At 28.3% G+C, this 16189-nt stretch overlaps 1 protein-coding gene across 1 annotated transcript in view; it reads right to left on the bottom strand.

Annotated features, from left to right (window-relative positions):
- Nucleotides 1–12285: 12285 nt before the first annotated feature.
- Nucleotides 12286–16189, bottom strand: part of LOC129971183 (RNA polymerase II elongation factor Ell-like) — a 107303-nt gene continuing 103399 nt past the window's right edge. Inside the window, exons 13-14 of the mRNA XM_056084725.1 lie at nt 15907–16078; nt 12286–12942 (exon numbers count right to left, since the gene is read on the bottom strand). Coding sequence (XP_055940700.1) covers nt 12787–12942; nt 15907–16078 — 328 coding nt within the window. The 3' untranslated portion in view covers nt 12286–12786. The remainder of the gene's footprint in view (nt 12943–15906; nt 16079–16189) is intronic.

The following is a 16189-nucleotide window of genomic DNA, read 5'->3' as shown; positions in this document are numbered from 1 at the left end:
AAGTTCCAAATTGATGAAGAAAGAAATTACATCCGCTTTAAGATTCTTGAAAACACAAAATTAGACAAAAATACGGTTTATCTTACCAATTCTGAAGCAATATTTATAGTCAATGAATTCATTATCATACAAAATTCTTCCGAAGATATTGGTTGTTTATTAGAAGTTAACAACAGAAAAACACTTACGAATATCTGAAACCAAGTCTAGAATTTTCCAAAAATAAATGTGTTGGCATAGCTGAAGTTGTCGATTTATGTTCAAATGGTGTTAAAAGAAAATCCACAAGTTCTCTTTGCAGTTCCGGTAATTTTAAGAAAAGAATTCTCATAACCTCGAACGGAATTAAAATTGATCCCAATATTGAAAATTAAAAAAGGCAAGAATCGTTCAACTATTGTATAAATATAGGAATTGTTTCACTTTGAACATTTCTAAATTAGAATGCACTGATTTAACACAAATATGTATATAAGGTATTGAAGGATCGAATCCCTCATGTATGAAACCATATAAAACGAACAAGTCCAAAAGAGGTACTATTAAGACTAGAACTTCCAAAAATTGACATAGACACAGATTATAACTAAGATTGACCATTCATTTTGACTCCAGTAATTCCAATGAGGGAAAAAAAAAAAATGTGAAAGACTGGAGAATTGAGAATTGTGAAGAGGAAATAGAATTTTGTGTGACACTTGATGACCTTATGCAATTTTTGTCATATTGGTTAGGAAGAATGGTGAGAACAATCTGATAATTGACTTTTGACATCTTAATAGTCAGACTATAGAATGTAATTTCATGTATCATGATTATTATCTCAAACTTTTTGGTTTATTGAGCAATTAAAAGGATGCATTTTTACGCAATTCTGAAATCATATAGGTATTTACAAATACTGCTAACCGAAATAAAGCTAAAAATGACTTTCATAACACCTAATGAAAAAAGCAGCCTCAGAGAATGATTTTAGGCTTAAGAAATGCTCCAGTAGAGTCTCAACGTTTGATATACTTTGCATTAAGTCTCTTTGCAACAAGTTCTATGAAAGAATACAGCCTCTAAATATGTTCTTAAATCAGTGATAAATTTTGTTGAAGATTTTGAATTACCGAATAACATAAAACCAGATCGAGGTTAATGTTTCCTTCCACATGAGTTTCATACAAGACATTCCATGCATCATGGATATAATTTTTTTAATATTTATATTTAATTCTTTATTATTATAATGTATATCAATATTTAGTTTAACTGAAGAGTCAGGATTGCTGAATGTGATCATATTTTGTTTGCGACTGATAAAAGTATACAGTTTAACATTTATCATTATTAGAGTGAAAATGCAGAAATTTTCTCGGAGAGTTTGTTTTTAAAGTACTCACTATTTGCTAATCAGAATGTTTTTATGTTTATCTAAACGAGCTTGATGGTTTTAGCAAAACGAAAATCTACTGAATTTGCTTTACGTAAGTATCGTCTTTGAAAGTATGTGAAAAGATTCATTGACTGTTAAAAATCCGTGATTAATGTAGCCAGATGTGAAAAAACAGGTTCGTGTTTTCTGAAAGTGGAAGACTTGTTCCCGCAAAAACAATAGAGAAGGCTGGGTTTCAGGTGGAAGAGAAGAAAGCTTTCAACTTACACACTAGCACCATTATCGTCATGTAGTCGAAAAATTGGTTATTCAACTTTCTAGAAGATGACGAGGAACATTCTGTGATATCCGTACAAGTTTCAACTTGTGCAGATATTACTTCCACATCATTTCAAGCCTCGACAATGGTTCTTACTTTACTTCCTTTCTCGATTTGAGGTTGATTCAAATTGGCCTTAGAATATTCTCTAAACAGGCGAAGTGCACTTTCATTTGGACGATTTAGGCTTGCTCACAGTTGTCCAATTTGGGAACCAGAAATCCGTATTCAATCTTCCAGATTATGTTGCAGTCACCTGAAGTAATAGTGTAGTGTAGGTTTATTGAATTATTTACTCTTAGCTCTTATTTTTTCAAGAAAGTAAGTTCCAGTAACATGCTTGATTACTGGGCAGCGATATGCATAGCTATTATAGAATAAAATTGCTCCGGATATTCAAGCACGTGAGTGCCTTTCGCTTACAATTTTTATGCACGAAGGAATTCCTCCAAACATAAGTTTTTGTTTTAAGGAAGTCCTCAAAAATCACTTCAATAAGAAAGTGCCACGAGCCACCATTTTTGTGATCTTTGAACTTCAAGATACCCAGATTTTAATCTATACGACTTTTAGCTATTGGAACATTTGAAACTTCTGGTAAGTCGTTATAATTCAAAAACTTTACCTGATATCAAAGAGAGCATTTCACGATATGACTGTAACATTTCCCAGAGTTGTACCGTGATCAACTGGAATATGCATATGCTACCTTTCGATTCCAAATGATAGTTAAAAATGATGGCCGTCATATTGAACATGTTTTACTGTAATTTGTAAATTTTCTTAATTATATGCAATAAGTAATTCATTAAAAAATATTTCTAGTGACGAAATTTTGAAATATATTTTTTTTATGTTCCCAAATAAATCTCCGTCCCTTCATTATGTCTTACAGAAAATTTCATACTATTCTGAACAATAATCTCGTCTATAGACAACTTCAGAATAGCATCGTATAAACATCCAGCATACATTACTGATCGACGCTCATGAAAAGAACTCAAACTCAATAAATAAATTAATGCTCATTCAGCACTGTAATTCACTTTTAATCCACATTCAATAATTTGACAAAAGCCGATGGTACACACATCTCTTCCCGGCTGCTCGCCACTCAACTCACTGTTTTACACAAAAACTCTTTTTTCATACAGATGGCGCGACGGTAGTATGCGCAGATACAAGACGTTTATAGGATGAGATATCATCAAAACTTTTCAATATATGCAGTTTAAAACATAGTACCCTGTATCATTAAAAAGTTTATTCCTGCAAATAAGAAAATCTCCGATACTTTTTAAAAAAACTGAAGAGCATTATTTTATCTAAAACTGCCATTAAAAGATTTAGCTCTGTTGGTAATAAGAAGTTTAGCCCATGATCAAGAAACTTTTTGCCAATGACAATAATTAGTGATATCCTCATCAGACATGAATCGGTTTCGAATAATTAGTGCAACTTTGTTAATGATATGTGACCGAGTGCCGCACGATGTTGAAATCTACAATTTTTTCACAAAATAGGGAAATCATAATTAATTTTTAAAATAAAAATTTTCTCACCTGGAAGATCTGAATTCAAATTTTAAAAAATTAATGTCTTAGAATGCTTAGTTTAAAAATTCCACGAGAAAAGTTCATTTGGATTTAAAACGGACCTTTGAATCGATCCTCACGATATAAACTGTCATACAAAAGCAGTTGCTGCCTTTTTTTTCTTTCTCTCCCGTGAATGTTCATATTTATTTGATGTCTACATGTTGCAAATTCCGTTAATAACATTAGGATATAATAAAAAATGATCGCTAATAACATTAGGATATACAAAACACATTAAAAAATTTGCCTGTTTGCTGTGATTATAGAAAGAGTCAATTGTCCACAGTGGCAAAGTTGCATACTCCATGCTATTAGCATCATCACATCTCACCAGTATGACCAGAGAGGAAATGCTGTGCACTCTCTCTCCATTGGTAGTATCATATTTCACCAGTGAGGAGTTTTTTCGTCATGGTAATAGGAATTAAATGGTGCCTTGAATATGATTATATCGATTTTTCGATATCAGTTTTGGAAAATAATCGATTTATCGATAGCATGACGAAGAATCGCGATCCATGAGTCAATAAGCACAATTATTTTTGTTTTCGATGCCTAACACCCATTTACTCTATCTTTTATTATAGGTGCATTTGGAGAATATTTACAACTGTATGTTTTACTGTTGCATTGCCCTTCTAAAATCCATTTTAATTTAATTATCCTAAAGGGAAACAATTCGTTTTGTAGTAAAGGCATAGAAATACTTTTTTTAAACCAGGAATTTCATTTTATACTTATTGGTGATCAATGGTTTTCTCATTTTTTAAAACTATTGATTAGCTAAGCGAAACATTGAAACGAGTGCAGTTGTAAAAAAATTCTCAATGAAGCAATTTGGCCTCAATTAAAGACTACGATACAATCGCCCAACTAACTTTTTGAAGGCAATAAAATTGCTAAATATGGAAACCTAAACTATATTCTCTAATTAACATTTGAAGTTTTCGACTGTATGGCAGAGATTGGCATAAATTCTGCAATATGCTTTTTAGTTTTAATATGTAATATATACACGAGAGATCGGCGATTTTCTTGATTTCTAAACATATTAATAAGATAGCAAATGTCTAAGTTGCTTGATGCCGAAACAAAAATTTGGGTTAGTTCATTCGATAATGACGCCATCAAAAGGACTGGTAAATTTCAAATTCAGCTCAGTATTACAGATTTCCTTGAACTTGTATTTCTTTTCATACGCAATAGAGTATTGCATGTTCTTGTGATGTCCAGACAGTTGCAGTGATGAAATTCGGGAAACACAGATCGAAATAGTGAATTAATGCTAATCGAAGCCGAACTGAAACATTTACCAGAAGAAAAAAAAAATTCTTATTCAATACTTATGTGATATTTTGGATGGTTTTTCGTCTTTATTGCTGTGATATTGTTTCTAAAATTTGTACAGGGAAAAAAAAATCTGCGCATCTTGGTGCAATTATTTAAATTTTGAGAAAAAAAAAATTAATTTTATTTTCGAAAGATTTTAAAAATTGAAACTAAAATTACCGCATTTAACGTTTCAATCCCGTTATCGTTTTCACTTTTTTAGACGATTATTAGAACATTTCTAATTTAAAACAAAAAGGATTAAAATGACATTTTAATTTTATTTTTAATCATTAATAATAATTTTACTTCATTGATTTGGCAAGGAGCCAAATTTGGAAATCAGGAATAATGAAATTTTTTATATAATTCTAACAGTACGTAGCAAACATTCTAGTCTCCGTTTTCTTTGTCTTTTTAACGTATCTTTATTTTTAATAACTTTTCGTTTTGATTGCTTTAGTTCATCAGGCAATATCATTGTTACATAGAAAAGTAAAATCAATATTATGTTTGAATTGTTTTCATAGTGCGGTGAAATCTTATAAGCCAGTTAACAGCTACGCTACACGAGCAATTGCTTTTGTAGTGTGGTCATGTTACTCGGCTGCGAACCACAAGGTCCCAGGTTCTATTCTCGCTCATCACAATCTTCCACGATAGGTTTTTTTTTTATGTAGTTGTTTTGATTTTACTGACATTCACTATGGCAAGAACAAGACTGTGTGGGTATTTCTAGCTTATAGTAAAAAGTATTTTTAATTTCCGAACTCGCTTGTGCACTTTTGCTAGAGGAGGTATAGAGGTATATCGCATTTTGTATTCCATATTTTTTTTAATGAATTTTGAAACTTGAAAATAGTATTAAAAAATAATGCTCTGTAACATGATAAATTATCATGTAACAATGTTTTTACATGTTGGAATCCCCTCCCCTCATTTGACCAATAAAAAATAAACAGACAGAATAATGCATGCAATATAGGTAATTTATTTATCTTCTAGTCAACATCCTTTGAGAAGCCACTGTTATTCTCAAGGACTCAGGTAAATAACAGGCACACATATCAATACACTTTTTTTTTGCCTTTTTTTTAAACAGAGCATGGAAACACAAAAATAACCTCACTGGATCCTTCTAATCGGATAGAAACCATAAATCAAACAACAACAATAAAAAAAATCAACTGCGCACACACAAACACATTACAAGAAACTAAACAGCAAACAAACTGGCACAGATAAGTATCGGAAAACAAGAGCAGCTGGAGGAATCTTGAGGGAAACTGCTCTTAAACACAAGAGAAAGGCCAGTTTGCAAATTCTTTTCAATTTTTCAGAATATTAAGTTACGACTCTCTGCAGTTGTCAAATCACACTAAGTTTGGGAGATTTCTGCCCAAGTAGAACTGGAACCCAGTGAGGTTTCACAAACTTAATTTTAATTCTAGATCAAAGTTAAATACTATCCCTGGTTTCTCCTATGGGGATAGGAGAATCCATTTGAGCCCTGAAAATATGTGGAATGCAGGTCATAAAAACATTTTCCCCCTCGTTTTCTTAGTTAGCTTACAAACCAGCAAAGACTGGTAATGGCACTTAACATATGAACAGCTAAAAGCTTTATGAATGACAACCTTCACATAGATATAAATAAGGTACCAGGTAAAGTCTTCATTCAGTTGTTTGATCCTAAAAATAAAATGTAGCGCAAAAGTAGCCAAGCTCATTAACCCTTCAACAGGTTGTGATTTTTTATCAAACCATCTTTATAATAGTTTTTTTTCTTAAAAAGGAGTAGTTTTTTTAGTGATATGTTATTAAAAAATACATTTTCTAACAAATAATAAAGCCAAAAGATAGCAAAACTAACAACAACAACAAAAAAACCCCTCTATTTTGATTTATATGCGACCTAACACCCTTTTCAAACTGAAAAATTAATCGAATGTTCCTTTGAAAGGCTTAAGAACAGTTTATGTTCCTAGAATAACAAGAATGAATTGTACATTAAAAATTTAGAGATGCAAAGATAAAAACGAATTCCAAGAGATTTTCATTGATTGAAAGCAAAAATACTCTTGTTTTTACAATTCCTTTTTTCTGCAATAAATTGGTTCTATAAAAGATTTAAAAAAAAATGTTTTAAAGGGGTTTCATATTTGAAAGGAAGTACGTTTACAAATTGTTAGCAAGAAGCACAGGATCACTTATTTGACATAAGTTTTCTGTACTCAAAGATAATAGAAACTAAAATAGTACTTTTACTTAATACCTACATAAATGATAACATATAAAAGCTATTAATTTTATTATCATGCTCTCATAATAATTCAAACTTTCTCACTGAGAAATTTGTTTCCATTTAGATTAAAGTTTAATTGTTTGTGGTTACTAAGAAACAATGCAAGCAAATAATTTTAAATTTTATAGTATTAAAAAAAGAAAATGTTTCCGAACATCACAAAATAACCCCAAAAATGTTTCACTAAACCATTATGGTTTTTGTCACAATCAGACTTTACCAGGCACCTTTATTTCCTGTGCATATGAACCAAACTGTATTTCCTTAACTCATAGTTAAAGCAGAAGATACTGACTTACAAAAGGAAGGATTTCATGAAATAATAAACATTATCAGTGTCTTGATTCATTAGATAAGAAAAAGTTTGAAGCTTGTTTAGGTTAAACTAAAAATAATAATAAAACATCACTCAATTTAAAAATGAAAAGGATAATTACATATAAGAAGCAAATACTAGGAAGTTACCCTTTTATTGAAGAGTTAACAAATTCTTTTGTCTTTTAAACAACAAGTTAAATTTTTTTTTTAATTTGATTACATAATATTAATCTTAAGTTGGAAATAATTCAATTAGAAACACAATTGATACTGAGTAATTTTTATTCTGTAGATTATATTTTTTTCACTCATAATAAATTCAAGAACAAAGTTAATACCAATGCATGAGATTAAAAAATATCAAAAGATGGAAATAATGGTAACTCAATGTATTTAATACCTTTCCAGACAAAATTCTAATTTCTTAATCATCTTTTAACATTTATATAATGTTTTCTAATATCAAGACAGGATTTACATATATCGTTTTGCAAACAAATTTAATTTCTTTTTGTTTTCCAAAAAAAAATATATTAATTTACAGAATATCTTACTATTAAAGTAAAATTAGAATTTTATCGAGCTTTCATAACATATTTGTTACGTCCTATAAAACAAACTTCTACGAGCATTTTATTTTTATAATTTCAATAGCACAAAGATAAGAAAACTTCTTAAACTAGTTTTTCTACAAGATCAGCGGCTATTCAACTTTTTTTTTTTTTTAATGAAACAAAATTTTGGGTAATTACTAAAATGCAATTTAGTTATAATATCTGGCTTGAATCTAAAAACTAAGACAACTGATTACTACAAATTTTGTAATAAAAGAAACAGTAATATCAAACAATTATGTTTTTCGTTTTACTTTAAATAAAATAACTATAGAAAAACTGTTATATATTTCAATTTGATTAAAATTTAACAATAAAGGTTTATTAAACCATATATTATTAAATTAAGAAAAATTAAATACCTTTTATGTTGCAATATCTTCTTGATATTACACTAAATTTATTTTAAAATTAAAATATTCAATGATAATTATAAAAAAGGAATTATCAGTTATGTGTTAAGGAATATACAATCAGGATCAGATCTTGAATATGCACAGATGGACACATTTTTTTTCTCTCCTAAGAGCACAGTCCTGTACATAACTGGATAAGAAGGAACTTGCGAACAAATGAAAATAATCTGTTAATTTTTGATGAGCCTAAACCACTACAATGATATCAATATTTGATTGTGGAATGATAATTGAGAAAAAAAAATGAAAATGAACAAAAATTGACTGAATAGAATGTATATGATATCAAGCTGATAATTATAATAATAAATTTAATTTCTTTATCCAGACAAATATAATAGGATGACTTCTACACACACACACACACACACACAAGAAAAACTCTGTAACGATATAATATAGATATGAACACAGAAAAATACGAACATAGTCGGTCAGTCGTTCCAGTCGTCAACGTGATATCAAGTATTTTTGCCTTGGCAAAATAGGTAGACATTGAAAAAAAAATTCTTTTTTCCCTTCATTTGATACTTTCTGAATTCAAAATTATTTCAACTTATCATAATATTCTTTTTTACAAACAAAAGATCACTATGAGTAATAAACTTCAAAATGCTGCTTATAAAATATAAATCACATGGCTACAGCATAAACATTCTAACTACACAAATGCATTTTCATCATAACTATATGCTATCAGCTCTTTATCACACAAAATTCACAATATTTTCTTAAATTACACTGCTCAACATATTCTGCTCTCTTACATATAACATAAAGGCCAAATTATTATCTAAATAAAACAAAGTATAGCCATTTTTCCATGAATGACAGAAAAGGTTAAAGCAAAATCACAACCTTTGATCAAATGTTCATGACTACAACCTAGTGACTGAATTTATGAATTATTTTAAAACTTTTAATTGATAATAGAATATTTTTAAAAGCATTCTTGATTTCTTACAATGTAAGAATTCTATTTAATTATTTTTTCTATACTCTTTCATTCAAGATACAATACTTATTTTTTTATTACTTTTGTTATAGAATTTTATCTAATATATATCAGTTTTTTCTGCAGATGGTGGGAAAAAAAAAACTTTTTTGAGAGAAAAGCTGCTTATAATCCAAATGTTTAAAATTTCACAAAATGTTAACTATTCTTAAATATTTTATATATATGGGACAAAATCATAAAATATATTAAAGAAACAGTTAAACTACTAGATTACATGTGCTGTAACTATACATACTAACACAAGGATGCAAACGATAGAAGTTGATCATTAATTTTATATATTTATTGGAGTTTAATTAACCATATTTGTATTGATAATAATTAGATTAAGGTTCTCAAACTTTTACTATATAGTGTGGCAGCTAAGCTACCCTATCATCTCACTGACCATTTGGAATAGTAATTTCCTTTGAAAACTGATACTGACATCTTAATAATGACAGGTCTCATACAGATATCTAAAAAAATAGCTGGGACTTTTCAAGCCACAACTGAATCCACATTGATGAATATGGACAAGAGATGCATGCTTAACTGTAAGAGGTTTAATGGATATTTAACAGTAACATTTACTGCTAACAAACTTCAAATCTCTCACTCTCTCTCAAAAACTTCCATTATGCAAATACTATCTTAGTACAAAAAATTAATTAAATATGTAATCTTGAATTCACTTAACTAGATCTATTTATCATTAAAATGGTTGAAGATCTCTAAAGTTGATGCAAATCTTTTCTCTCTTCATCTTAAATATTTTGTTAGGATCTCATGAATATGGGAAAGGATGAATGTAAGACAAATTTTAAATAGATTAAAAAAATTCAAGTTAATGATTTCAAACTTTTATTTTCCTTGTTCGTTTCTGAAAAAAATAACTAAATTGTCAATTAAACTCTTTCGCCAAGGCTGCTTTTATATTATCTTGTAAAGTTTAAGAAGTTCTAATTTCATTAAGTTTCAAATCAACCAGCTATAGCAAATTTATCACTAAAACTACTATATGTAAAGAAATTTAAATTTTTTATTTTATTACTATTTTGATTCGACAAGATTTTTATAAATTTAAAAATTAATAAAATGGAAGAAAAAAAAAGAACATTGTTTAATAAAAACTTTATTTAATAAAAATGAAATGAATTAAATTTCATTAAAGTTAGTATTAAATAATTTGTATATTGAAAATTGAGCATTTCATTACATTTAATCATAAACAATAAATCTGATTTTAATTAAGCTAGTTGAAGGGTCCCTAGGATTGTCTAAAATTCATCAGTAATGCATTTGTCTTTTTTTTTTAAATATGAATATGAAGTTTTAAGAATTATCTGTTTTATGTGTCAACAAGAATGCTTTTAAAATTAATTCTACATTCAATGTAATTCAAATGCTGTTTTATGAAAAATAACCTTATTGAAATTTAATGTGTTTTCCTTCATATTATGATGTTACATGTCGCTACACAATATTAATGTTATTACTTTCACATTGATTTAAAAAAGGGAAGGAAGTTCAGAATAAAATTATCTACAACAAACCAATGTACAAGCTTACAATTATTAAGAAAGTATATACATTCTCCCAACAAGTATTGAAAGACCTCCCTCAATATTTGATAGGAATAAAAATATACTGAATATGCATATTTGAAAGAATAAATAAAGTTATACTTTCCAAATTTTAAGCACAACACTGGAAATATGAAAAGCACCAACTGAAAGCTGATCAAAATTGCATGGAAACAACCTTTCACTTTAAAATGCTTAATTTAGAAAATGCACGAATAATATTTCTTATGGAATTTGTATTTCTCACCGGAAATTTAAAAAATATATATGGAGAAATAAATATCATTCACAAAATAATGCAAATGAACAATATGGAATAATAGACATTTGGCGATCTTATAACATCATTTGCATCTGCATCAAAATGATGATCAACAATTTCAAAGACATGAATTTAGATAGGTTACAATTGTGAAAACTTTAGTTCTGAATCAGAAATAAAATGAGAATGACAATATTAAAGAAATTTTGTATGTTATGGTCAAGAGAAAAAAATTGCCCAAAGTATCTTTCCTTCTTTTCTTTAGTTCTCTTTCTCCAATCTCCATCTTTTAAAATTATTTGAAAATATTACTGCATTTAGTTGTTTGGTTTCCAAAAATTTAGTTCTATATAAGAATAACATACATTTTGAAAAAAATGATTTAAAAAATTATAATTGTAATTTAATTTATTTAACAGTCTAAGCAGTCAAAGTGGTCTTTTCTTTTCCAGTTCAGTTAAAAGTAAATTATTCAGGTTTATATGGATATCTTCTAAAAATTCTACTGATAAAATAATGTAAAGATTCGAATAAATGCAAAAAAGCTCAGTTAGTTCACTATATAAGGTAAATTTTCAGACCTTTAAAGCTATGAGATCAAAACATTTGAATGCATAGAATTAACAGTCATATAATGGAATGATGTAGATATGCGAAGATTGCACTTGAAATTTCCAATCTTGTACTTGCCAGTATTAAGAATTCATATTCTGCAATTAAACTTTTAGATAATAATCAACTAATTAAAAAAAAATTCTGTATTTAGAGTATACAACACAAATTTTTAAAATAACATTATTACAAATTAAAGAGTATATTTCACATTAAAACCTCAGGATTCACAACACATTTTTAATGGATTTAACGATCATGTTGGTATGTTTAATTTCATTCCGTACTTAAAGGCAGTTCCACTGTGTAATCAAATTGAGCAGTCAAGCTAAATACAACTACTAAAAGTTAAAGGTGGAAGCACTCAAAAATATTATTTTGATTGAGACAATTTGATATGAGAATTGAAGGCATTAATTTTTTAAATCCTTTAAAACTGAAAGACACTATGTGTTATCTTTTAGAACAAACTGATTTTTCTAAACCTTTGGCACTCAATAATCAACAGGGAAGAGGCACTTAATTAAATCTTAAGTAGTAAAAAAAAAAAAAAAAAAAAAAAAAAAAAAGAGTCTACCATATTATGCTAAAGTTACAATAAACATTTTTTAAATACCAAACAATAGTAGAAAGTTTGGCAGTCGATGATAGAATTTAAATAACATTATTCAATAGTTTTAAAACTAACCTTTATAAAAAGGGGGAAAATCATCAAAATCCACTAGTCTTCCTTTTCATACAATAAAACATTTAAGCTTGCCACCATTTTTGCAATAACATATCTATATAAACTCAATAAAAAATATTCTCTTTCAAAACCCAGCGATTGAATTGCCAGGATAGAAAAACAATCTAACAGGATTTAAATTAATAAATAGGTTCAAAAATTTTTTAACAATTATATGTAAATACTGTTCATAAAAGCATAACAAAAGAAATTGCTTCTTTAATATTTCCAGATATGCATGGAAGTAATTTGTTTTATCCCCAAAATTCGTTTACGTCGAATCCAAGGTGATAGTGTCCTAAGTTTGCTTGGATGCCAACTGCTAGGATTTTGCACACTGGGCATTGTCATATTCCGTGACTAATCTTTTGATGTAGGCCAATTTCCTGTGTAAAAAGTTAAACTTTTTGAGGGCTTCAATATAATTGGGATCTTGCTGATAAGCTCTGTATTCCTTGTAGATCTTTCCTTTGATTTTCTGTAAAAAAAAAAAAAAAAAGTTTTTTCAAATAATTATGCAGAAAGTAATAATTAAATAATTAAACAAAAATGCAATAAAAATAGTTTTTAAAAACATTTTAGCTAATGTACAAAAAAACTAAAATTTAATCAATTTTAAAAAAAAATTTAATTTTTAAAAAAAAATTATAATTCATTATCCATAGTTAGAAAAGAAATCATTTATTTATCCATAGTTAGAAAAGAAATCATTTATTTATGAATATCTGCAATGTCTGACAAATCTGTCATGTTTACAGTTACAAAACTTGGTACACAAGAAGTAATAAAAATGACTGAAAGCATCTCAAATTCTGAATTTGAAAATTCAATGTCCAGAATTTTTTTATTTAATACTCCATGTTGTCTTGGATGATTTTTTTTTGCATGCATTTTTCTACAATAGGAAAGAAAATATCAAGTAAAATTATAGAAATAACTCTTTGCACCATTGAAAAGAACAAATAATTGTTATTTTAAAGAAATTTGTTTTGCACTTCTGATGCAATTTTGAGAATTTTTTTTAACAATTTTATAAAAGGAATTTCAGGAAAAAAATTAAGAACTATAACAAATTTCTGCAATCGATATTCTAACATCTATACAAAATTTTATGAGATGCTTATTCAAACATGTTTGTTTTTTAGATTGTTTTAAAGAACAATCAATATGTCTTTTTTGTCTCACAATTTGTTAATTGTTTTTCTGATGAGTTCAAAGGTTTTCTTGCTAATCTGTAATAGAAAACATGGATCCTTAGCAAACAATTATATTAAGAAATCAAGAATCATAAAAATTATTTTTATATAATTTAAATAGTATTGTTTGCAACATATTTTCTAACCTCTTTCTTAGAGAGGCTATTTAGCTTCCTTTTAAATTATTTACTTGGATTTTATCATCTGTAATTGAACAACATGTACATTGATACATATCGTAATTTGTAAAGGCTATGAAATGATTCTGATGAAATTTAAAATTGGAATAGAATAAAAAATTAGTTGATCGTAATTTTAAACTGGCTCGATTATTAGAGTACATGGTTAATTTTCTCAAAAATTTGGGTTCAGAAAAGAAGTTTGGTTTTGTAGATGGATTAATGAGATTATCAGAGAATGAATTATTTTTGACAATGCCACAGACAATTTTTAATAATGTCACTAAATGTTAAAAACTGCATTGCTTGTGTTGAATTAATTAGTTGTAGAAAGTTATAAGTTTATGTGATCTGGAAAATTAAAGTGTATGCAGTGCAGTGTATAAAGTGCAGAAATTTGACATGAAATGCAAAAACCTAAATATTAAAACAATATTCGTTTCCAGATACATGCATCATATCCTGTAATGATTTCATCAGCCACATAAACAGCATGTTTTTACCAAAAATAATTTTAATTATTAAATATTATACCTTTTTATTTATTTAACATTAAAAAAATGATTTTTTTTTTGTTTTTGATTTTAGATTTGAAGTTTAGAAATTTTCTTATTAAAATTCGAAATACAGTGCACAACAAGACATTTTGTGGAAGCATCTTATATTGGAAGTTGAAGTTTGCTAATTAAAGAACTGTACAATTCCTAAGAATGATCACAGAATTAAAAGTTTCAATAATCAATAAAGTTTCCCTCAAATTTTTTGATACAAAAACATGCACTTTTGTTGATGAGAAGAATAGTATTGAATACCTTTTTAAAATTTTCAAGGATGTTCAGTATATTATAACATTAAAGGTGCAGAAAATGGGTGGGGCATGAGGGCACGCATACAGCCTGAGCATGATTTGAGGGTGCCATGAATTACTTTCATGTTACGTTTTTAAGGTGAAATACCTCAAGAATAAGAAAAAATATAATGCCATGATCAGGGCACCATTTATACTCTTTACATCAATGCTAAGAAGCCCTCCCCCCCCCCAAAAAAAAACTATTAGGCCTGAAAAACTGGTTGAAGTAAGCATATGCAAATAAAGGAATTATGCTACCATTCAGTGTAACATAATGCAATTAGTAGTGATTATATAAGACAATAGGTGTCTGACAAAGCTTTTCCAAGTTTTAAATGATTGTGAACAAAACATTAAAAGTCTACACCTTAGAGATGGATAAAGCATCAAGACAGCAATGAAATTTGAATTGTCGTACTCAAGAATTCATGGACTTTATATGTCAACTGGGGACTGTTAAGTTTGGTGGGACTTCTAGGATATAATGGAATGTGTACAATTACTGTGATATGGAACCACTGATTTGCCAAAAGAGGGATTTGAAAAGTGATTCCTGTCTATTCACCTACACCCACCATTCATATCCATTGTATATTCAAAAAGATTTTGTTAATTTCAACAGGACAATGCACACATCAAGAATTGGTACTGAGGGGCTACAGAAACACTCCTGTCGCTTTCATTTTATTGGTCACTTTAAGCTTCAGACAGGAACATTATTGAACATATCTGTGATGTTCAGATGAGATCTCCATACATCTCACTCTTATAGCTGGTGGACTGCTTTGCTGAATTCACAACATGAATTGCCCCCAGTAAATTTTCAGACATTAGTTGTGTTCATGCCCTGTCATTTCATTTTGGGGTACTTCTGTGTGCTTGTAAGGGCTCTACATGATATTAGATAGGTATACTAGTTTTCCCAATTCTTCAATGTAGTTAATAGAGGACAGAAAATATGGTGTCAGAGCTTTAGTCACGTAAATATAGTCTAATCTATAAGTTTAAATACAAAGACAAAAAAAAAAAAAAAAAAAAAAAAAAAAAACAATTAAAAATATAAGTAAAAGATTAAAAATATTTATGTATTTGTTTCCAAACTTTGCATAAACTTTGCTTTTAACTACTTTAGGTAGTAAAATTTTTTATGAAAAATCATAACTCAAAAATTAATACTCAATACAAATTATTATTTAGCATAGAAAAAGTAGACAAACCTTAAACTCTTCTGTTCCTTCTTGACAGTCATTTAAATGGCGTTCTAAAGATGCAAATTTTTTAGATATATCGATAATTTTTTTGTGCAAGCATAAATACTCTTCATATTCAGCATTGAAATGAGCTTTATAGAGAGCTCTCTGCTCACTAGAAACAATGGTGCTGTATTCCCTAGAATAAAGAATAATTTCATTTTAACTCTCATAGACACAATTTCCAACAGCTTTAAATTGCTAAATCAATTCTACAATTCAAGTAAACACATCAAAAATCATTCAACTT

The sequence above is a fragment of the Argiope bruennichi genome, chromosome 6, assembly GCF_947563725.1.
Source record: "Argiope bruennichi chromosome 6, qqArgBrue1.1, whole genome shotgun sequence".
Taxonomy (NCBI): domain Eukaryota; kingdom Metazoa; phylum Arthropoda; class Arachnida; order Araneae; family Araneidae; genus Argiope; species Argiope bruennichi.
Note: the sequence above shows the minus strand (reverse complement) of the source record. Positions and strands in the feature narration are given on the sequence as shown.